Source organism: Antechinus flavipes, chromosome 3 (assembly GCF_016432865.1).
Source record: "Antechinus flavipes isolate AdamAnt ecotype Samford, QLD, Australia chromosome 3, AdamAnt_v2, whole genome shotgun sequence".
Lineage (NCBI taxonomy): Eukaryota > Metazoa > Chordata > Mammalia > Dasyuromorphia > Dasyuridae > Antechinus > Antechinus flavipes.
Window position 1 is genome coordinate 41,967,342 of NC_067400.1, and position 23,917 is coordinate 41,991,258.

At 40.4% G+C, this 23,917-nt stretch overlaps 1 protein-coding gene across 1 annotated transcript in view; it reads left to right on the forward strand.

Moving 5' to 3' along the window:
* The first annotated feature begins 263 nt into the window (after window positions 1–263).
* The window catches only part of CLRN1 (clarin 1), a 47,115-nt gene continuing 23,461 nt past the window's right edge, over window positions 264–23,917 (forward strand). The window contains exon 1 of the mRNA XM_051983277.1: window positions 264–823. Within this exon, the coding sequence (XP_051839237.1) occupies window positions 571–823 (253 nt within the window). The 5' untranslated portion in view covers window positions 264–570. The remainder of the gene's footprint in view (window positions 824–23,917) is intronic.

Sequence of the window (23,917 nt, forward strand, 5' to 3'; positions counted from 1 at the left end):
CTATATATAGTCCCCTTTACTCTTGCCTTCCCTCAATTAAAACTGCAATAAGAAAAAAATAATAATAAAAAACTTCTCAGGTTGCTGATAACTTAGAAGAGCCAACCCTATTTCTAGAGGTTTCAGCTCATCCAATCAGACAAAAGACTGATGAGAAAAGAGGAGGCTTTCATCGAATTACACAGAGGACTCCATCTGTTATCTAAACCCTTTGTTACGCAGTGACACGGAGGAGGAGCTGGAGGAGGAGGAGGAGGGAAGGGAGGAAGTGGAGGAGAAGGAGGAAACTTCAGAGCAGTTTACAAAGTTGCATTTTACGGATGATTCCTCCTCCCAGGTTCCCAAATTGAAGGACAAGAAGAAATAGAGCAGGAGGGAGGGGAAAGGGTGAGATAAGGGATATTCGGAATGCTGGAGCGCAAGGACACTGGTCAGGAGATGATTCCCCTGGCCCAGAGCACTGGGCGTTCAGTTGTGAATCTTCAGTGATGGGCATCGGATGAGTTGCACAGTGCCCTTTCTCCGAGCCATCTTTTTTTTTTTTTCTGAAGCTTTGCCTGGTCCCCAGCCATGCCCAGCCAACAGAAGAAGGTCCTCTTTTGCACTGCTGGTCTCCTGAGCTTTGCCTGCTCCTTTGGAGTCATAACAGCCTTGGGGACGCAGCTGTGGGTCAAAGCCAAAATCCTCTGCAAGACCGGAGCCCTGCTCGTCAATGCTTCTGGCCAAGAGCTTGAGAAGTTTACTGGGGAGCTCCAGTATGGACTTTTTTATGGGGAAGGGGTGAGACAATGCGGCTTGGGAGCGAGACCTTTCCGCTTCTCATGTAAGTAATAATGATCCCTGAATTATTTAGTATCTGTTCACCTGCCTTGGGGCCATTGGAAGACTCCATCTTTGAGTCTAACTCTTGTCATCCAAGCCCGGCTTTACAAAGCGCCCCAAAATGCTCTCAAAATACTAAGATTGCTTCCGGAGCATTTTTTTTGACAAGTATTTAAGCTATCAGGAATTAGAATTAAAATGCATCCTTGACAGTAATATTTATTTTAGGCGATAGGTTTTGTTAAAGAGAGAAAGTGGAGGAAATTAACATTCCTTTTTACAAGACCCTCTTCTTTTCTGTGTTTATACTTTGTTCTTAAAAAGATAACTCAGAGGCAGCTGGGTGCCACAATGGATAGAGCACCAGCCCTGAAGTCAGGAGGATCTGAGTTCAAATCTCATCTCGGATGGTTAACACTTCCTAGCTGTGTTATCCTGGGCAAGTCACTTAACCCCAGTTGCCTCAGCAAAAAACAAAAAACAAAACAAAAACCAAAAAGCCCAACTCAAAACCTTTAAATGCATGTGGTTGAATGGGGGTGCTTAAAACTCACTAGTGGTTGGTTTGTAGTTTTTATTTCTCCTTCTGTAAGAACACTGTAGAAGACTAATCACCAATTTGAATGAGAGCAGGAGAGAGGGTGCAATATCTCCGAAACTTAGAAGTGACCTTCACAAAAGCGTGTGCAAGATTCAGAAAGATGGATCGCTTTGCCTCAAGTTTGGTCTCTACGTGGTAGGTCAGATATTTTGAACCTATTTTGCCTTCAAAAACAGGTTACAAACAATTAGCAAGTAAATGTGCAAAAATAATAAATGGAAATTTATAAGAAATAATTTGCTGTGTCTCTTGCAACATGTCCTTGGAAATTATGATTTTTTTTTAAAAGAAAGGATGGATTTGGAACAATCTTGTGAAGAACTCCGCTAGTCCATTATTGGCATAAATCATTCTTTAAGAAAGAAGACTGCTAATTGAGGCATTTTAAATGAGTTATTATCCCGTCTCTTCTCCCGCATCAAAGGCCAAAATTAATTGAATTTATTATTAACATTTGCCGTCTCTAATTAAATTTCAGCAATAGTCTATTTATATTTCCAACCCCCTGCCATCCCCACCCCCCCACCCATCTTCATTACTCTCCTGGCTGTCTCAGAGTGGTAGCATTCAACTCACCTATATTACCAGGTGATAGAATTTTCACAGAGTCTCAGTCAATCCTTGAGAATTAGTCTTCTGCCCTTCAAGAGGTTATTATGAAGTACTGCATGACAAAGTCTGTATTAAGCCAAGGTTCTGAATGGATTTCATTCTGGGGCTCATTAAAGTAATGGAATTGGTAAAGGTGCTAGGCTTTCCTAGATCAAGGAGCACAAACTTTAATACCACATGATTTGTAACTATATTTAATTTTTTTTTTAAAGGATGAGGGAAATGGTTTCAAAGCTAGTGTGAAGCCTCAGCAATTCCATTGAAGTTGGGCTGTTGAGCTATTGTGGTCTCTGCATTTTTCTTGGATAAAATGGCCACAGAAAACTTTCTTTTCAAGGCAATAGCATGCTTCCAAGGCTTCTGGGATCACTCCCAGCCTAGCTTTTCTAGCCTTCTGCTGGTCTCACTTCTAGTCCTGCTTTTCTTCCTGTCTCTCAGGGTTATTATGCTCCTCTGATAACTACTAACTTTTTTCTTCCTAGACTAGTAAAGAAAATCGGAAATTTGTTCATTTACTTTTCATAGAGAACTATTTATACATACTTGGCTTATTTAATCTGTAACGGATGAGGAAGGAAACTGAGACTTAAGGAGGTAAAGTTGTCTAAGATTATATAGATCTTAAACTTTTTCCATTAACAACTGGTTTTTGCCCAAGAAATTTTTACTCAACTCCCGGGCATGTAGATATATAAAATAGATATACAAATCAAACATTTACAGATAATATATCATAATTTTGCGACCTCCCATTTAGTTATGTGATCTCATGACCCATAATTTAAGAAGCTTTGATATATGCAACAAATAACTGGGCCTAGAGAAAGGGAGAACCATTTTTGTGAGTTTAAACCAGACCTCAGATACTTAGTGGCTGTATGATCCTGGGCAAGTCACTTAACCTTGTTTGTTTAAGTTTCCTTATCTGTAAAACAAGCTGGAGAAGGAAATGGCAAACCACTCCAGTTTCTTTCCCAAGAAAACTCCAAATTGGGTCGTGGAGAGTTGAAAAGTGACTATGAACAACAACAACGGGCAAGAGGCAGGATTTGAATCTAGGTTTTCCGACTCAAGTCTCCGTCCGTTGTTTGTTCTCGTACAAACCTGAGATCCTCGCCCGTATACAACGGCATTTGTCTCTTAGATTGAACAGAGAAGAGCTGTTGTGTTTAAACTGAAAGGGCAAAACAGATTCAGAAGACTCTAGAGAATAGAATGTTCATTTGAGTAAATGCTTCCCATGGTTTATGGTCTCTAATCACTTTACTATTACAGATTATCATCATTGCACCTGGAAAGTTTTCATTATTACCACAATAACATAAGGCTCTTATCTTCCTATTAAAAATGTCATTACTCAGATATTTAAATACATCTGTGTCCTCACCAAAGGGAGGGAGGTTATTCCCTCCAATGGCACAAATCTCAACCTATCCAAGGCATCTCGCTTGCCCTTGTTCTCCCACAAATTCTACGCCAGAGCTGGACTTAAAGTGCTGGAGCACCGCCCCCTCCTCCATGTTGGATGCCCATGGAACACCTGGGTAGCCCATTACTTAGCTCTCCTGCTCGCCACATCATCAATCCCCCTTCCTTTTCAATATTTCTTTAAGAACATCTTTACGACACTGTTCACACCCACCATGTCTTTCCATTGCCCTCCAGATCCTTAGCAATCGTAATATAGTGACATGATGTGACATCATATAACTTCAATAAAAGATGAGAATGAAAAAGACAGGGGGTTATTAAAAGGACTTTGTAATTTTCCCAATGTAGGGCTTCTGATTCTAAATACAGCACCCTTTCCTCTGAACCCTGGTGCTGCTGATTTCTGCCAAGCTCAGAAGGGTTTGAATATAGAAAATATAGAAGTGAAATATAGAAAAATGTATATATACCTATATATGTATGAGTGGATATGTTTATGCATTTATATATATGCATATATATGTACATTTATATATGTGAAATATAGAAATATATTATGAATGTATATATCTTTACATATGTGAAATATAGAAAATATACATATATGTATGAATAGATATGTTTATTCATTTATTTATATCTACACATATATAAATGCATACATATATGTATGCATGGATATGTTTATGCATTTATTTATGTATGTATATATATTTTATTATGTATGTATATATGCATAAACATATCCATGCATACATATATATGTATATATTTCTATATTTCATTTTTGTATCTCTATCCAAACCCTTCTGAGCTTGGTAGAAATGTCCCTTCTAATCCCAAATCTGTGATCCCTTGAAAAGACAAGAGCCTTTTCTTTTCTGGCCATCGCTTTTGACACCTCAGGGTCCTTTCCAAGGCATGATGAGGAATCAAAAGGGGACTTTAGTAGCATTGCTGCCTCTGCTGCTGCTGTTGTAATTGTTTTCGTGAACATAACAGTTGGAGGCAGAGGAAAGAACTCAGAATAATCAGCCCAAATTGACCTTCCTACAGATGGACATTTTAATTTAACAACAGACATTTATCAAGCGCCTAACATGTTCAAGGTAGCTTGGTGCAGGAGATGGAGAAATGGCCTCAGAAGCAGGAAAATTCTCATGTCCTAGCTCTGACTCAGACTGCTGGTGTTATTTTAAGCGAGCCTTTCAGTGTTTTCCTGCCCCCAGGCAGCTCCCAAAGATAAGTTATCCTTCTGCATGGAGGATTGAGATGGGAAAGGACCTCACCGAGAGAACATTGTGCCAATGTTGAAGGCACAGGGAGACCAAGACAGAAATGATGCGCTCCCTACTGTACTCACGAAGCTTACATTCCACTGGAAGGACTCTATGTGCAGGAAAGTAATTTGTGGATTGGAAAACAAAATTAGGAACTCCAACTTCCTGACTTCCCTGACTTCTTTCAAGACTCAACTCAAATCTCACCATCAATAGAAGGTTTTTCCCAGTTTCCCTTCTTTCCTTTAGAGTCTACTATCTGAGATTACCTTCCATGGGGAAGGGAGTATATAAATATACTCCTGACTCAGTTTCCCTGCACTAGTTTCCCTTGTCTCCATTTCCTTAACTGTTCTGTCTCAATCCCCTAAATTGTAACCCCCACTCCCACCCCTACTCCTCCCACCCTCCCCCACCCCCGGCCCATTAAACTGAGGACTCTTTGCTCTAAGGTTATAAATTGTTAGCAAGATAAACGAGAGAGTAGACCTCCTGACTCTTTTCTGTCCTCAAGAATTTACAATATCCCTCTAAAATATTCCAAGATACCTCACTGACATCTTTATTTCTGTGTATTCAGACATCCTGTCTCTGGGTTTTTAGGATTTATGGCCTCCCCTATCCCGAGCTTCTTACCCCTTCCTTTGTTCAGAGAAAAGGTATTCAAGAAGCTGGGGTTCTCCCATTCATAGCTGGAGGCTGGATGCTGGACGCTGGATTCTTTGAGATGACAGTCTCCTCCAGCCCTGGGACCAACATGGATTCCTTGGTCCCAGTATATCTCTATCTCTGTCTGACTGGATAATTTGAGACGAGAGTCCTGTCCAGTCAGTTATACTTTCCAATTAATAAAATATTAAAAATTCTCTAATCTCTCTCCTGCCTCAGTTTCCCCAGCATTACAAGAGAACTTAGTATATGCTGTAAAGTCACTGTAAAACTTTACAAATATCTCATTTGATCCATTGTTGCTCCAATATTAATCTGGATGAGAAAACTATTCATTTCCCAGGAAGTCCTTTTTAAATTTAAATTCAAATCCATTATTTTCCCTTTTAAAAAGTTGCTGAGAAAAATAACATTTTGGTTTTGCAACAAGTCTCTGTGGAAGAGTAGAAAAGTTAAATCTCCTCTTGCTGCTTTCCCATCTCCCCCAAAATCCTTTAATTGATCTTTCTGAAATATTTTTCATTATTTGTTGGCAGCAATCATAATGTTATTCCTATTTCCTAATACATATATATTTAATGTTATTCCCATTCCTAAAAAAAAATTCCTATGGTTAGGCAATCAATTGCACCAAGCTCCTCCCCAAACTCTTCTTCAGGAGACATTTCATGAAGAGGTATGGTGCTGGCTTCTGTCCCTATCCCAAACCAGATCTGTATTGGCTGCTGGCAAGTGTTTGAGAGCCTTGTGCATGCATGACAGTATGAGTTACCACACTGGCCCCTTGAAGAAGGGCCGAGGAGATCGGGCCACGATTTAGCCCTATTTGTTCCCATTCCTGTTTTCTACTGACCATCTTGTCTCTTTTCATTATAAAAGGAATTTGCATCGCCAGCAAACCCCGATGGACTGGGAAAGGCTTCTTTGAGCCTCTTTCTGCCTCGTTTGATCTGGCTGATTCTCATCAGTTTCTGGGTCAGCCATTCATTTTCAAAAGGTCATCAGCATTCACACTTAGCACCCAAATCCATTCATTATGATAAAGGAATGTTTCATCTTTCCAAGCTCGTAACTGTTCCCCCTTAGTTTTCCTCAGATGTCACCAGAAAGCATCAACAACAAAGGAAATTTTTTTTTAAAAAATGAACATTAAAATTAGGTTTTAAATGTAGCTGTAATGATTTAAAAGAGCAGTGTGTGTGTGTGTGTGTGTGTGTGTGTGTGTGTGTGTGTGTGTGTTTGAAGCAGGGGTTATGTTTTTATTGAAAATGGTAAAAATGTGATAACTCACAAGCATCAGGTTGATTTCTCCTTAATAAACCATAGGAAGCGAGCAATTTGAGAATCAAACTTGTGTTACCCCTATATTCCCAGAGCCTTATTCTGAAGGGATCTAGATGTTGAATTTAATCCACATCCAGAGACTGTCTCTACCGATGCATATCAGTCAATCCCTGTAATTGTTAAGGCACAGAGAGGTTAAATGATTTAATTGTGGTCGTACTTAGTCTGAGTCAGAGACAGACCTGCAACTCAGGTCTTCCTGCTTAGGAGTCCAGCCTGCTGTCAACTAACCCACAGGGTTTCTCCTTGCACATAATGGTTGCACTATAAATGCTTGAAGTGAATTGATTATTTGTTCACCAACATTCCAGGAAAAATTTTTTTTTTAAATGGATGAAGTACCAGTCATATTTTAGCTTACAATTTCAGCTCTACAGTCAGGGTTGGAGGGTTTTTTTTAGGGGGAAGGTTGGGAAGCTGCACCTATGATTTCATCAGGATGGGAAAATTCTATTGTAAAATGCATCTAATAATCTTACAAAGTCTGGGCTTAGATTGAGTGATTAGCCATGATCACAGTTAGTGTAAGTAAAAGGCACACCCTGAACCCAGATTTTTCTACCTCCAAGGTGAGCCCATCATCTGCCTTATTAACAACAACATTCTCAAGAATTTGAACCTCAGTCATTCAAAGTCTGGAAATTTGGATAAGGGTTAGGTTGAAATTTACTTTAGTAAATGGGAAAAAAAAGTTTTGCTTCATTATTAAATGATGGAGGAAAGATCACAAAGGCTATTATAAACAGTTTAGGAGAATAAATGCAATCACTTTAGAAACTTTCTGAAGAAAAACATGAGAGATTTAATTAAATACTTCCAAAAATCTATGTAAATTATATTTACATACTTTGCTCCTTTCTTCTCTCTCCAATTCACTTTGAGAGTAATCTTCCTAATGTTTTACTCAGATCATGTTAATCTTGTTAATCTTTTGTGGTCCTCCATTGGCCCAATTAAGGACCAGCTGCTTAGACTGATATTCAAGGCTCTTCATGCTCATATTCATGTCTGTGCTATTCAGCCTTTCCCACAATTCTCTCTCATTATCCCACTAAAATTGAACACCCTGATGTTTTTGAAACATTCCTTGAAGTTTCCCACCTCCTTGCGTTTTCACATACTGAGTCACCCACCTAGATGGCTCATTCCTCATCCTTGACATCCCAAATCCTGATTCTCTCAATTGCTATCTCCTTCATTATGCTTTCTGTAAAATTAGGTCTTTCCCATTACCAAATCCTCAACATACTTTGTGGAACTCACCATATTTTATCTTGTTTTTTGTGTGTGAGCTGTTTTCTATACTTCAGTAGGTATGAAGTAGAATTGAACTCAGGTCTTCTTGACCTCAAGCCCAGCATTTGATTGATTTAAGATCATAGAACTAGTATGTGTCAAAGATGGAACTGGAACCCAGGGGCTTCTAGACTGAGATTAGCTCTCTCCCTCCATCATTGCTGCCATCATGTTCCTGAAAAAAAAGGACATGCTTTGTTTCTTTAAGCACTTGTTTTGTGTTTGTCAACAAGTATTAAGTGCCTTGTCTAGTGTCCAGTTTTAATGATAATAATTGGGTTTTTTTAATTGGATTGAGACCAGGCATTTTGTTGATTACATTATGCATGACAGCTGCATACACTTCATGTATAAATTTGAAAATATGTCTTCTCTGCCTGTGAACATAAACTAAAATTCTGTCTTTGGCCATAAAACGTATGAAAGACGTGTTTGGATGTGATTGAAATGATTGACATGTAAACTAGAAGTCTTCTCTACCCGGGAGTCCTTGTCTTTCCTTTTCAAACACACCCTTTCACACAAAGCCCAACCTTAGTTTTCACCTATCTTGCTGTTTTCTGACTATCTGACACATTGGCCAAAAATAAAAATAAAAGATCAGCCCATGTCTTCAGTTCAGATAGAGCTGCCACTCTGCTTTCTCACAATCCTCAGAACCAAAGGGATACCACAAGATTAGAGGACAAATGTCCCATTTATTTATTTTTTATTTTTTAAAAGGACAAGAATAGAGTCTAAATATGATAAGCCCAGGGAAACAATGGAGAATATTTTATCAAAGAAGATAGTGAACATCGGGAACAGAATCACTGATTATCAATAATTAATCTAGCTTCTTCAATACCAGTTATATCAAACCAGCATAATTTTATTTCTTTTTCTTTTTCCCTTTTTTGATTTTAGACTAGAAGATAAAGGGAATGTTCTAAATATAATTTACATAGATTTTTGGAAGTATTTAATTAAATCTCTCATGTTTTTCTTCAGAAATAGATCGGGATCTCTATGCTTGATAATAGTTCAAAATTATATAGATTCAAAGCTGATTGAATAGCTGAATCCAAAGAATAATCATTAGTGGTTTGATGTCAATTTAGAAGGAGTTCTCCAAGGACTGGTCTCCAAGGACAACGGGAAAAATGATGGTAACCCTGAAGTTAGTCATAAGGATAGAGGTTATAGAGGGAGAAAAAGCCTATTTTCCAAAACATGATAATATTTTTTTATCAGTGACTTGGATAAAGACATGGATGGAAAACTTATCAGATTCACAGATGACACAATATACCTTTATATCCTTTCCCCCATGGATATATCTTTTTATTTATTCAGAGGTAAAAGAAATAAATAATATGAGTTAAGTTTAGTAGTTTGGGGTAGGAGAAGCTGAAGCTGAAGTAGCCCTTAGTATTTCCTTGGAAGGAGAGAGATTTGGAGGAGACAAAATGAGGAAAGTCAGATGACATCCGAAGTCTGACTTGTCCTGACAAGTACAGTTGTCTTTATATTACTCCTTCCTTTTGTTACCTTCCTTCTTAGTTGCTGAAGCCATCAGTTCCAGGTATTGTTGAACTGATGGAAGTACCAAAGGATTACTGACCAACAGACTTCATACCTCTCTGGAGATACATGAAATCTGGAAAAGGCATATAGGATAGTTTATACAAAGGAATGGAGGTGAGAGATGGAACTTCATAGAGGAAAAAAAGCAAATAAGCCAGTTTGAATAAAAGTTAGAATTTTGGAGGAGGAGGAGTTTGTAATTGGCTTGGAAACATATATTTGAACAAAATGATTAATGTTACATTAAGGAATTTGTATTGTTCCTTGAGATACAGAGGGAACCAGTGAAGTTTCTGGAGTATGGGAGGAACGTGATCAAACTAGAATTTCGAGGATATTAATTTGACAACTTTGTGGAGAACATGTTGGAGAAGAAACCGGCTTGATTCAGGGCGACCAGTCAGGAAGCTGTTATTGCATTGTTTTCTGGGAGAAGTGTTAAAGACCTAGATGAGAGCAGTTGTAGTGTGAGAAGAAGGAAGAACAGGTGCACGAAATATTATATAAACAGAACCAACAGGATTTGGCAACATATTGGATATTGTAGGTGTATGAGAGAAAAAAATGTAACGATAACTCTGAATGAGGACAATGGGGAAAATGATGGTCACCTTGAAGTTAGCTATAAGGTTAGAGGTCATAAAGGGAGATAAAGCCGATTTTCCCAAACATGTTGACTTTTTCTTCAGGGACAATCCAGGTGGTGATCCCAACAGGCTGTTGGAAATGCAAGGCTGGGCTCAGAGGAGTGATGATGGCCAAATATGTGGATTTGGGGCTCATCTGTAAGGAGCTGACAGCTGAACCCATGGGAACTGATGAGATTGACATTTCATTAATTAACTAGAATTTACTGAGTGGCAATAATGAAGAAGAAGCCTACTGGCCCAGGATAATGGAGGGCAGGAGGGATGGTATGACTGGAGAAAAAGGGTCACTGTTTCCTAAGTAAGGCAGATTTTTATGAATGCCAGAAGATGGAATAAGCATGAAAGCTTATTTGTTAACAAGAAACTAAGGGTTCCATAAGGCACAAAATAGAAGAAAAGGGCAAAGAGGGAAAGGTTCAGGGGAGGGTGGGGTAGACATGGAGGGGCACAATGGAAAGGTGAGTGATGAGCCATAAGGGTGGACAGGGAGAGGATCTTAGTCTCTAGGCAAGCTGGGACTGAATCACAGATATTTTCAGCGAAAATTTCAGAAGACTTAGATTGTCCCTCCCTTTTTAGTAGCAATTAGCTCTAAACTAATAATAATAATAATAATTAACATTTTTATGTGTGCCAGGCACTATGCTAAGAGTTTTACAATTATTATATCATTTGACTTTCACAATAACCTTGGGAGGTAGGTGCTATTATTATCCCCATTTTACAGCTGAGGAAACTGAGACAAAAATTTTTGCCCCCTGAATTGCTCATAAGAACCTTTCTCCTTCCCCTTCCCTCACCTCCTGCTTTTTCCCTTTTACTAACAGAATGTAAATTCCTTGAGGGTAAGCAAATGTCTTATTTTGCAGCCTCACACGGCACCCGTGGCACCCGGTGGGCATTTAACGAAGCCTTGTGGATTGATTTCCTGGGAAGGGCGTGGAAGGGGGAGGGAGGTGCCAGGGGGTTTCCATCGCTGCTGTAAATGCCTGAAGGTCTTGCCACCCTTCGCTGCTGCGGGGGAAGGGGGTCCCCCCAAGGGCTCCCGCTCCCAGTCTCAGCTGCTCGTCCTCCCTCTCAGGGTCACTAACCTCCTCCCCACTTCATTGAGGAGGCTGCAGGTGCGGTTTGAGCTGCAGGCTTTTCCCGCGGCTGTTGCCTATGGCAACTGATGCCGTTTCCCCTTCCCTCTCCCCTCTTACTCTTCCCTCTCCCAGAGTGAGTCCCTTGGGAAGGCACAGGTGAGGAACAGTAAAGTGCTTCTACGATCACGCGCTTTAGAAGCGGGATTTAAAAAAAAAAGCTCCAGACTTTACAAATGAGGGCATTGAGGTGCCGAGGAGTGATGGTCACACAGGTGGTAACAGAGATGCAGTGTGCGCGCCCTCCGGATTTCTAGCTCCGAATCCAGAGATCTCCATTCCAGGCTCCTTGGCTCAGGACTAGACTGGTTTCTGCTTTCACCCAAGTGCCATCCAGCCTCGGCTTCTCCAGGGCAGAGATTCTGCCCCTCCAGCCGGGCAGCCCTTCTCTTGCTCCTCCTTCCCCCTTTTGTTTTCCACCTTTTTCCTTCCTGCCTCAAAGTTACCTTAAAAAAGACGCTATGATAGGGGAGCTAAGTGGTGCAGTGGATAGAGCTGTCTGACCCTGGGCAAATCACTTAGCCCCAATTGCCTCAGCAAAAACAACAACAAAAACCCTATGATAAATATCCTTCCTAGATTAGAGGGAGTATAAAGAGTTGAGAACCTTCTCTCCATTCTGTTTTTTCCCCCATAAATATCTCTCCCTCAGGGACCGAACTTTACTATTCCAGGAGCATCCCTCCTTCCCCAGACTCCCCATTCTTCTCATTCACAGCCATCACTGGATAAAGTGGCTTAAATGACTCTTGTGTTCTAAGCCCTAGCATTCCAGCACCTCCTCACCCCCTAGCAAGGCAGATGAGTGTTCCCAGGCTGTTCTAAGTCCCAGAAGCTGAGCACATTAGGGAAGTTGTCCTTCTACCAATGGGCTGCATGGTTTGAAGCTCCAGTTCCTCTGAAAGAAGTGACCACATTCTTCCCACATCTCTGAAGCTGACTCTTCCTTTATCCCTACTCCATCCAATTCTCCATCCATCCATCCATTCATCCAGGCAGCTGATAAAAGGATAGAAAAGCAGGATCAAGCCTGTTTCACACTTAGCAAGAAAAAATGAGGTAGCTACTGTAGTAGATGAATAATCAGTCTTGGGATCATAAAGAGCTGTGTTCAAGTTCTCCTCTTGAGGAAATTAGCTACCCTTATGATCTTTTGTAATACTACTTACTTTTACAAAAAAAGCAAATACTTTTACGGCATGTTTACTTTTTATCTATCCCAGCCCCATCTGAATTTTCACAAATTATAATGATTGAGTCTAAATTTAAGTCAAGTAGTGTTTATTAATCACTTACTATATTCCAGGCCCTGTGCCAAGTAGAGATGCAAAAGGAAGGGGAAAATACAATGTCCTGCTCTCAAGGTACTCACAGTCTTAAGGGGCAGAATTATACCAATAAATTGTAGGTCGATGCAAAATATAAATGGGGGGGCACATTTAGCTGGAAGCGAAGGAGACCAGGAAATGCCTCCTGCTGAGGTGTGAGTGAGGGGGACAGAGTATTTTTTGCAGACTTGAGGACCAGACTGTGCTAAGCGGTGGAACATGGGAGATGGAGTGTTAATGAGCTTTTATCTTACAACTAGAAAGGATCATGGAGCAGATGACCTGGATTCAAGTCCAGATGCCTCTAACACAAATTAATTGTGTGACCATGAGCAAGTCATTCCTTGAATTGTCACAGGCAAGGTGCCAGCCTTCATCAGTGAAGGGAGGTCCCTAAATAGTGAAAATGGTGTCGGTCCATTTGGTTTCCCATTTCCATAATCCTTCTTGGGCAAGTCCCTGCTTCCTGCTTTGCTTGAGTATGTTGATATCCATGAAGATAAATCACCATTTCAGCATAGCCTATAATTTGCATTTTTAAAAAATCCATAACTAAATCTTGCCCATAGTAGGTGCTCAATAAACATTTGCTGAATTGATCAAGGAATGAGTCTTAAGGACTTATTGCAAAGCTTTCCATTCTACCATTAAATTACTTTGATAACTAATATTAGAGGATTGAGATATTTCCTGATAGGACAGCTGTAATGGATATTATTATCTTGGGCAACTGGCACAAAGCAGATTCTCAGATGGGATGGGGGGAATCCAAATGGGGTGCACGGTTGCTTCTGGGAGGCTGCTACACATAGGAGGTCAGGGTAATGGTATGGAAGGTAGAATTGCCCCCCAAGCTGCCCTCTGGTAGCTTCTTATTTCGATTAAATTATGCTCTGTCATTTTTATGCTATTGAAGGATACTGTAGGAACCCTCTGGATTTAGCACCCCGAGGCAAAGGCCAACTATCCTTACCCTAGTTATAGCTCTCTCTTACAACTATAGTAGATTGGGTCTGAGTTTTTGCTAACAAAAATCTCTAGGGTAGATAAAGCCAAAATAGAACTCAGATCATTTACCCAGTCACCAAGGCAATTATCAAAAAGATCGTTTCTTTAATTAGGCAACGTGATCAGCCCTCCAGACTAGACAACAGATAAGAGAACAGCATCCTCCAGTCAACTCCATGCAACAAGTTTCTATTCAGTGATCCCTCTGTGAGCTCAGCACTGTGCTCGAATGGGATTGGAGAGTTTAGAAGATCATTTTTAATACACTCATTTGTGCACTTAATTGCATTCTCTGGGAAACATTAAAAACATTACAGGCTGATTTTACAAGAGGATACATCAGTCCAACAAAAATATAAATAATTGACCTTTCATTGGGTCACATAGATAATGCATTAATTTGCTGTCAAATAACATGCTTTTATTGCATGACCAGTGGAGCTGACTGCTAGTAAACATTTTATAGGGTGGATTAATTTATGCATTGCTCATACTTAGCTCTCCCAGGGTGCTATAACTGTGGCAAAGACATTCTAGGGAGTTATTACTCCAATGTAATCATACCCCTGCAGATTAGATTCAGTCAAGTGTGTTCTATTATCAGAGACACATATTTACCAAAGCATCTGTTGTCCCTAGACCGCCACAGGTGATTAAGATTCACTCACTTATGCTGAATCGACTTTGCCGCGGATATATATTCAGGTGGATAGAGACACATCGACTCCCCCTTGGCCGGGGGATTTCAGAAAGAGATAACTATCACAACTCAATATGAAACTGTTCTGCCAAGCCAACGTTGGGTTCTCTGCTTCAAAGGGTTCCAATTCCCTTTAACCTGACCTCAATAACTGGATGGGATCTTATGGAAGATATTCAGAGACAGATAAATACAATAAGCATGCATCAGAGAATGTCTTTTAGTGGATTTTCATAAAAACTAGCTAGAGATAGCCTGTGTTGAAGGTTAGATGAAGAGTACTTCTAAGAAGAAAGGATACTAGTCTCATTCTCTTAAAAAGAAAGTAAAAATGGAGTCACCAGAGACCAACTATAATCTTTTGTTACATCCATCCACATACCCACAAGCTTTTTTATGTGAAAAATAAAAAGTGGAGAAGACAAAAAAGGGCCACAGAACCATTCATCCCTGACTTTAATTGAGAGAAAAGATGCAATGGTATTTTCCTTGCCTTGAGTTTTGAAGGCTTGGACAAACTCACCTGTGCATCTTGTTACCTGGAGGGTTTGGGCAAGGAAGGGTCACTGACTCAAAGCAGCCGATTGGTATGAAAAGTGACCAAGATAAATATCCCGGTAGAGCAGTTTCAATGGAGGTCAAGGGGAGGGTGTCTGTTGAAAAGGGCAGCCATTTTCAGGAAGGCGCTTCTGTCCCCTAGCATGGTTCTGCATGGTGGATGCTTTGGAAGGAAATTCTCCAGACACATTCAGATGAAGTCCCTCAGTAATCCTTCAGTCTTCAGGTCCTTATCTAATCACATGGTGCTATAAATTCCAAGGAATGATGGGAAGTTACTTTTGACACTAGAGAGCACCCACCTGCCTGGGTTCTACTTTTCTGATAAGGACATGACTAGAGACTTCCAGAGCCCAAACTAGTTTTCATTTATAGCTCAGGCAAGTAATATAACATGGGTCTGGGGCAAATAGGCTTCTGATGGGGGGTGGGGGTGGGAAGGGGGACAAGAGGAAAGGTAGAATGGATGTATGACAGCCTATATACCCCATGGTTCCCAGAAGTTACAACACGATGAGGGGACCATATGCCAAATAATGAGATCACTAGTGAGTTTTCCCCACATAATTCCAAATTGTTTTCCAGAAAGTTGGACTGGAAAGGGAGCTATGGGAAAAGGCAGATGAGGAAGTGATCCCTTGGGATGAGATAGGACACCAAATGATAGCTTCCTATTTTAACCAATTATTCTTGCTAACTAGCTCCCAAGCTCAATTGTTTCCGTGATGCTGAAAGGTTTGAGTACTGTCAGCACCTTGTAAACTTCAGTGCTCCGAGGCAAAATCCCAATTGCCTCTTAGCTAGGTATGAGTTGGGAGCTCCAGCTCCAGGTGTAAATGGTTAACAGAGCAGAACAGATATTACAGCAAGACACCTCCGGCGTGGGGTCCCACAGACCTCATATAATGTATTTCCAGAGGCCAGCCCTATCCTAACCATTTATCTGTGCTCCTTTGAAGAGACTAATAGGGGTGCTTCCTAGAGGCACGCCATCAGTCCAGGTCTGGGAACAGATTATTTCAGACAAGTCATTAGTGAGAATGACCAAGAAATTACACGGGGGAGATGGAAAAGGGAATGGGGATAATATATCAAGTACCAAGCAAGGTCTGTGACAGACATCGCATAAGAAATTAATATATGTACATGCATCCAAAGATGCAGCATACAGGTGCCAATCACCGCCTGCTTAGAATTCCATCAAAGAATCTTAAGAGTTTGAGAGTTTAAAAATAATGGGAAAATAGACCATTAGAATCTTCTCTGCTACCTGAGGACCCCTTTCCTTGGAAAGGGGACTTCATGGAGCCCTCTGACCAGTTAGTCCTTAGAATAATAGAATGTGAGACCTCAGGGGTCAGCTCAGCTCATCTGCTAAATTTATAGCCATCAGCCAAGACTCTTTGCTTCCCCTCATCTGATCCCCAGGAAAAATAGAGGTCCAGACCCCGACTGATGCTTAAATTTCCAAAAGGAGTTTTTTGTGTGACTGAGAACAGAATAACATTAGGCTCTTGTGGACTGAGTCTATATGGACTCTCAGATTCTACTGAGCATTTCCTTTTATTTAAATATAATTTTATACTGAAAGAAGATTAGCATGTCAGGAGATCTGAGTTCTAGCTCAAATAGATCACTAATTTGATGGGTGATTTTGGATGAATCACCTTATTTACTCATTCTCAACTCCCTGATTCGAGCCCATCCTCTGCAGATGTCATCCAGGGAATAGCTTTCTGTGGACAAGCAGGCAGCCAGACACCAATTTCTCCAGGTGCTGCAGCCCTGGTTTCCTCAGCAACCAGTGGGCAAAATTCTGAAGTCCCAGAAGACACAGTTCTTGCCGCCAAAGTCCCTGACACTGTCTAATGATCCAGTCTCAGAAACAGATAGCATTCTCTCAGTAGCGATTGAATTTTAATTGATGCATCACTGTCTAGTTGGCTACCACCTGAGGCAAGTCCATTTGACTTGGGGCTAAGAGTTTCTATGAGAGCATCTCCTCATGCTCTCCTTGAGAGTAAGAGTTGTCTTGCATTTCTGTTTGTACACCCCCCCCGAATTTAGCATAGTTTTTCATACATAATAAGCCCTTAACAAATAATTTTTTTCACTGATACATTCATTCATTCCTGTATTCAGTGCATCGTGTGCTAAGTGGAGGATTCATGTTATGTCTCTGACACAAACCGGCTGTGAGATCTTGGGCAAGTCGCTTAACCCATCAGAGTTCAAGGTAGTTCTTTAATAATATTATATTGCCCAGAAGGTATGATCTAGATGAGGAAAGACAAAATGAAAAATACAAAGACAAAATGAAAAACCATCCCTCCTCCCTCAAGGAGAGTAAATTCTTAGAAGAAGAGGATAGAATATTGAGAAAAATGACTAAGTATAGGCAAGTGATTTGGAATCAGGAAATCACTGTGAGAAGTCCAAATCTGGCCTCGAACAGTTAGCAGATAAGTACATTCAACCTAGGCAAATCACTTAATCCTGTTTGCCTCTGTTTCCCCATGTGTACAATGAACTGGAAGAGGAAATGGCAAACCATTCCAATGTCCTTGCCAAGAAAACCTCTCAAATATAATTAATAAAGAATTGGACATAACTGTACAACAATAACATGACTAAATGTTACCTGCCTTTGGACCCTATATAATGGTGCAAGATAATTGGAGATTAAAGTATTAGTAACTGGGACAGAAGTTCTTAACATTTTATTTGCCAAGGACCCTTTTGACAGTTTGGAGAAACCTATGGCCCCTTCTCAAAATAATGTTTGAAAATGTATCAGATCTGGAGAGAAATTAGAAATTCAAAATAAAAATGAATATTAAAATGTTTTTTTTAAAGAAAATGCATTAAAAATTACAGTTATTGAGACAATGATTAAAATTTTTTAAAATGTTCCTGGATACCAAGTCAAGAGCCCTCAAATGGGCAGGATCACAGAAACTTCTCAGAGGAGAGTCTGTCACATGTTTGAGCCTCATTTCCCCATTCTGCTAAATGAAAGGTTGGAGTAATCATTACAGTTCTCTTCATCAATGATATTCTGATTCTGTTGTGACCCCAAACTTTGACTTGGAGGTAGTATTATTTCATCCTTAACTAATTGGATTACCTCTTCTATGTGATTGCCTGTTTCTACCAAGGATGATGAAAGGTCCTGGATAAGTCCATTATTAGTCATAGTTGTCACCTAAATGATAGCAAGCTATACTATGGAGGAAATGGAGGCGGTCTGAGGGATTTGAAAACATTAATTTAATACAAGTTTTGCTAAAAAGTTGCAAAAGGGAGAGCCGCATCCCAGGGTGCAAGGTCAGACAAAGATAAGATTTAAAGCCAGAAAGAATATAATGGTTGACAATGATTTTAGTAACTGAAAAGTTAGTTACCTGCCTCCTCCTCCCCCTTCAGATTCATTTAACCTTTCACGGTATAATTCAATCATTTCTCGTAAAAGTCAATAAATAATTCATTCTTGTAATTTTTATTCATTAAACGATTCAGTTCAAGAAACATTTATTAAGCACCTAGGAGACAGCTTGGCACAGTGCAAAGAGTGTTAGACGGATCGTCAATAAGACCAGGCTCAAACCCTGCCTTTGACACTTTTTAGATTTGTGACGTGAGCAACACATAGGATCATAGAATAATAATTGGAAAGGAGGTCATCTATTCCCATGCCTTCCTTTTTACAGATGAGGAAAATTAAACAAAGAATTTAAATGATTTATCACTTTCTAAGCCTCTGTATTAGAAAAATAAAAATATTCATAGCACCAGATTGTTATAAGGATAATCAACAAACATTTATTATGCACCTACTATGTACCAAGCAAGGGTTAAAGTACAAACCTGAAAGTGCTCTATAAGTAAAAGCTGTTTTTTTTTCTTTTTAAGAAAGTCATTGCAATGAGCTCTAATGAGGGTCTTTCTTTCCTCATCCAGATCATATTTTCTTGGCAATATGATAATATTAAAGAACTGCCTTGAACGCTGATGGGTTAAGTGACTTGCCCAAGATCTCACAGCCAGTTTATGTCAGAGATATAACATGAATCTTCCACCCATTTTGCCATTTTCCTGTGTTGCAAATCATGGTGCTAAGAGTTGGAGTTACAAAGACACAAAAATGGATACATAGTCATTACACCAAGAAGTATAATAGAAGATGTGGAATATAGTGGAGGGAAGTTATTTAGGAACATGTAAGGAGACTTTCATCTGAAGCAATCAGGGAAGGCTTCATGAGGAGATGGTATTGGGACTGATACACTTTTAAGGGAAATGAAGTTTCTGGGGGAAGCTCCTGCTGAGGTTGCAATACAGGGGTCCTCAAACGTTTTAAATAGGGGGCCACTATCCCTCAGATTGTTGGAGGGTCGGACTATAGTAAAAACAAAAACTTTGTTTTGTGAGCCTTTAAATAAAGAAACTTCATAGTCCTGGGTGAGGGGGATAAACATCCTCAGCTGCCGAATCTGGCCCGTGGGCAAAACCTCCAAAGATTTTTAGGTGAATGCTTATTTAAGTCTGCCTCCCCCACTTTTTATTTCTGAAGTTCATTTTTTTTGTGACTAAATACAAAACTTTAGATCGGTTCCTATTAATATTCTGCTCATTCATTTCAGTGTTCTAACCTTTCATGTCCTTTTGGGTTCTTGATTCTGTTACCGGTAACAGCTTCGGATTTGATCCGTGTGTCCTTGATGCCTTGATGGCATTGGCACTAATATTATATAGCACTTGGTCAAGCAGAGATCCCTGAAGCACTTCACTAGAGATGTTATTCCAAACTGACTTAGAACCATTAATCACTATTCTCCGTGTCTGGCTATTTAATCAGTCCTAAGTCCTGTTGTCTAGTCCACATTTCATCATCTTTTTTAAATAAGAATGACACGAAGCGTTTTATTGCATGCTTTGATAAAATCTAAATAAACTGTATAATGTTGCCCTGATTCTTGTTGGAAAATAGTTATTGAGTGACTCTAGTGAGACTATTTTTAATGAAGCTACGTTGGTTCTTTGTGTTGCTGTTTCCTTTTCTAGATGGTCACTAGCCATCTCTTTAATAATACGTTCTAGAATATTGCCAGAAATTAAAGTCAGGCTCAGTGAATGGTAGTTTATGGACAATTCCATTTCTTTTCTTGAAAGTTAAGATAACTTTGGATATTAATTTGTCCAAGATCTTTCCACTGATAGGGTCTCAGCAATCATATTCTCTGGGTCTTTCAGGACCCCAAAATGGAGTTCTTTGAACCCAGGGGATTTAAATCCATTAAGAACAACTATACCCTCTTATTATCAATGTATTTATATTGGGTAACAATTACCAATTGGTTATTTTTGTTCTGATGCAATGCATCAGATCAATGCATTTTTTCATTGCAAAGATCATTCTCCTTGGCAAAGAAAAATGAAGCAAAATGGAGGAAGCAAGGAACTAGGAGTAGTCATAGAAGCTCCAGGGAGCTTGGAGTGGGTGTTTGGTAATGTTGTGTACTACAGAAAAGTCAGAGAAAGTCTTGAGTCATTTAGAAGACAGTTTCAATAAAGTAGTGGGGGCAGAGACCAATAGGGAGTAGAATAAGTAGCATGGCCTTGGAGAAAATGAGCAAGCTAGTATAAAGGAAAGGATTTTTTTTCATATTTTTTAAAAGGAATGGGGATATTTGAACATGCTTATAGATGGCAAAAAAAGAAAAAAGAAAAAAAGAGAGAGAGAAGAACAGCTATGAAGAGATCAGGGTTGGAAAGAGAAAATTATCAATAGGACAAGATCCTGAAGAGTGTGGGAGGGGGTGAAATCAAGGGCACATAGAGCTGAATTAGAACATCCAGCTCGCCCTGCCAGTGGAGAGATAAAATTGGAAAGCAGAGAGAAGGGGAACTCATGGTGAGCAGCCTTAATCTTCCAGTAAGAGACAAGGTCATTTCCCAAGGCTATGTGGGTGTGGATAAAGTTGGAGGCTTGAAGAGTTTTCAAATAGATGCTGTAAAGATTGTGACTCTCAATCAAAGACAGATAAGAGCAATGCTATGGAACCTCAAGGCCAAGTTGCATGAAATAATATTAATTGGTTGCATGGGGGGAAACAGGAGTAGGAAAGGCAGATGGGGGGAGTGATCCGGGACTAAGAATTGGGAAGAGTATAAAACAAAGTGGCAGGACAGACTGGAGGGCAGAAGGTCATGCCATGTTGAGCTGACTAATTACAGGCTTGAGACCATGGAGAGCAAATATGTGGGTAGCACAGGAATGGGACTCTGGGAGAACAGGAGGGTACTGAGGGACCAGGCCACAAGAAGATAAGAGCCCTTATTCACTGCCACTGTTGTTGCTTTCTAAACTGTACCATCAAGAGCCAAACATGGGAGGTGGTAAGCCACTGGTTCAGAACATCTTCCCCGGCCATTTTCTCCACATGCCTTCTCTTTGTGAAAGAATTCTAATGAAATCTATCCACCAAAACTCCTGGAAAGAGTGGTAACAACTGCTCTGTTATTCTGTTCATAATCTTGGTGAATTCCCAATCTATAGCTCCTTTCCCAGGCCAACATGCTTCCAAATGTGTTGTCTCCTCCGTTAGAATGAAAGCTTTTTGAGGATAGGAACATTTTAACTTTTGTATTTACATCTTGAATACTTAGCACAATGTGCTTTTTATTCACTTTTTCATTCATTCATTCATAAGATCATTGTGTCAAAAAGAAAAATATTAATACTGTCAGGAATTAAGTTTGCCACCAGTCTGCCAGAAACCATTTTATTTAGTTTTAGATTAACCTAATTCCAAGTCATTTCTGACTTAAGAGGGAGAGCTATCTAGAATAGTAGAGTTTTCCCTTGCCCTCTGCCCCAAGGCAATTTGAAGTAATATTTATAGAAATCGAAGAAAGAAAATCAAGATATAAAACAATATAATTCTGGGTTAATATATCATAAAAATCATCTCTGTTTGTTTCCCTCTGTCTCTATCTCTCCGTCTTTCTTTCCACCTCTCTCCATCTCTCTCCATCTCTCTGTCTCTGTCTCTCTCCCTCTCTCTTCCCTTCCTCTCCCCTCTCTGTCAATCTCTGTCTATCTCTGTCTCTGTCTGTGCAGCTGTGTCTCTCTGTCTTTGTCTCTCTTTCTATCTCTCTGTCTCTCTCAATCTCTGTCTCTGTCTTTGTCTCTCTCTTTTCACCTCTCCACCTTTCTCTATCTCTCTCCATCTCTGTCTCTGTCTCTTTGTTTTTATCTCTGTCTCTGTCTCTCTCCCTCTCTCTTCCTTCCCTCTCCCCTCTTTCTGTCAATCTCTATCTCTGTCTCTGTCTGTCCATCTGTCTCTCTCTGTCTTTGTCTCTCTCTCTATCTCTCTGTCTCTTTCAATCTCTGTCTCTGTCTTTCTGTTTGTCTCTCTCTTTTTCCACCTCTCCATCTCTCTCAATCTCTGTCTCTCTTTGTCTCTGTCTCTGTCTTTCTGTTTTTATCTCTGTCTCTGTCTCTTTCCTTCCCTCCCCCCTCTCTCTGTCAGTCTCTCTCTCGATCTACATGTCCCTGTCTTTGTCTCTCTCTCTTTCCGTCTTTGTCTTTCTCAATCTCTCTCTCTCTCTTTGTCTCAGTCTCTGTTTTCCTCCTTCTCGCTTTCCCTCCCTCCCCCCTCTCCTTTTCCCCTTCATTTTGGAACCCTCTCCTTAAAGAATGACTGGGGTTCCTTCCTCAGATCTATATTAAGAATTTAAATTAAAAAGGAGATTCAAACAAGAAATTACCTCTCTCCCTTCTTCTCATCTACTCCATCCTTCTAGAGTCAGAAAGGAGATTGTCCTTAGAGAGGGCCATATCGTGGGTACATGGAGGGATGGGAAAAGACAGTGATTTTACCTAGAGAGGAGGTACTCTTGTTGAATTTCTGGTTACCACCCATAATCTATTCACCTAATTGAGGTAATATTTGAAAAGTCTTAGCACAACCCTAGCACATAGTAGGCATTTAACAAATTTGTGTTCCCTTCTCCCCATCCCTAACAAAAGGCTTCCTATTCCCCTTTTGAGATAGTGAAGTTATCAATGAGGGCCTTGGTTGAAATGGAGCAGAAAGCTACTGAGCTCATCGAGGAAGGAACGAGAGATGCTAGAGATTAATAGCAATAAAGATCCACACATCAGATAGAAGAAAATAGCATGAACATTAAAAGGGACAAGTTGCTGAGTGTGATTGAGAAGGGTCAGTCGTAAAATGGCAGGGATGAACAAGCGATATGGTGGTTCTTCCTCTTGGTCCTGGGTGGGGAGGGTCAGGGATGGAGACACTGAGAGACAGTGGCCAGTATTGAAGATTCGGTGTCTTTAGAAAAAAGAACGCCAGGGACTTGGAGGGACTATAAAAGGGAGAGAGGCCGAAGGGAAGCTGGGCCATTGACAGGGAGCTCTACATGGCACCATGATTCCCAAGGGGGACAAGGACTGGGATCAAGCTGAGATGGTCTGGAAAGGGACCGAGGTTTGCAGGAGGGGAAGCAGGTGAGAAGAGTTTTTCTCTCCAGAGAGGAAAGCTGAATCCCCATTGGAGGAGGCAGAAGGAAGAACTTCCAGCTGTAGGGGAGAGGGAATTACCCAGTCTTGAGAAGTTTGGTAGAGTCAGTCATCCCTGAGGTTCTAATTAGGATGCTGGAGTGAAGAAGCATGGACCAGCGGTGTGTCCCAGGTGGATTCTTTCCAGTTAATTGCACCGGCCAGATAGAGGATGGGAAGGGAGAAGAATGGAAAGCTGAGGTTTCTGTCCTGGAAGGTGTGGTCTATCCTGCTTCTACGTGGGTCCCTTCCAATCTATTTTAACTGACACCAGCCTGGCTCATACCTTTCTCGGATTTGGATAGTGCTATGGTCCCCCTGCCACTAACCTCTGC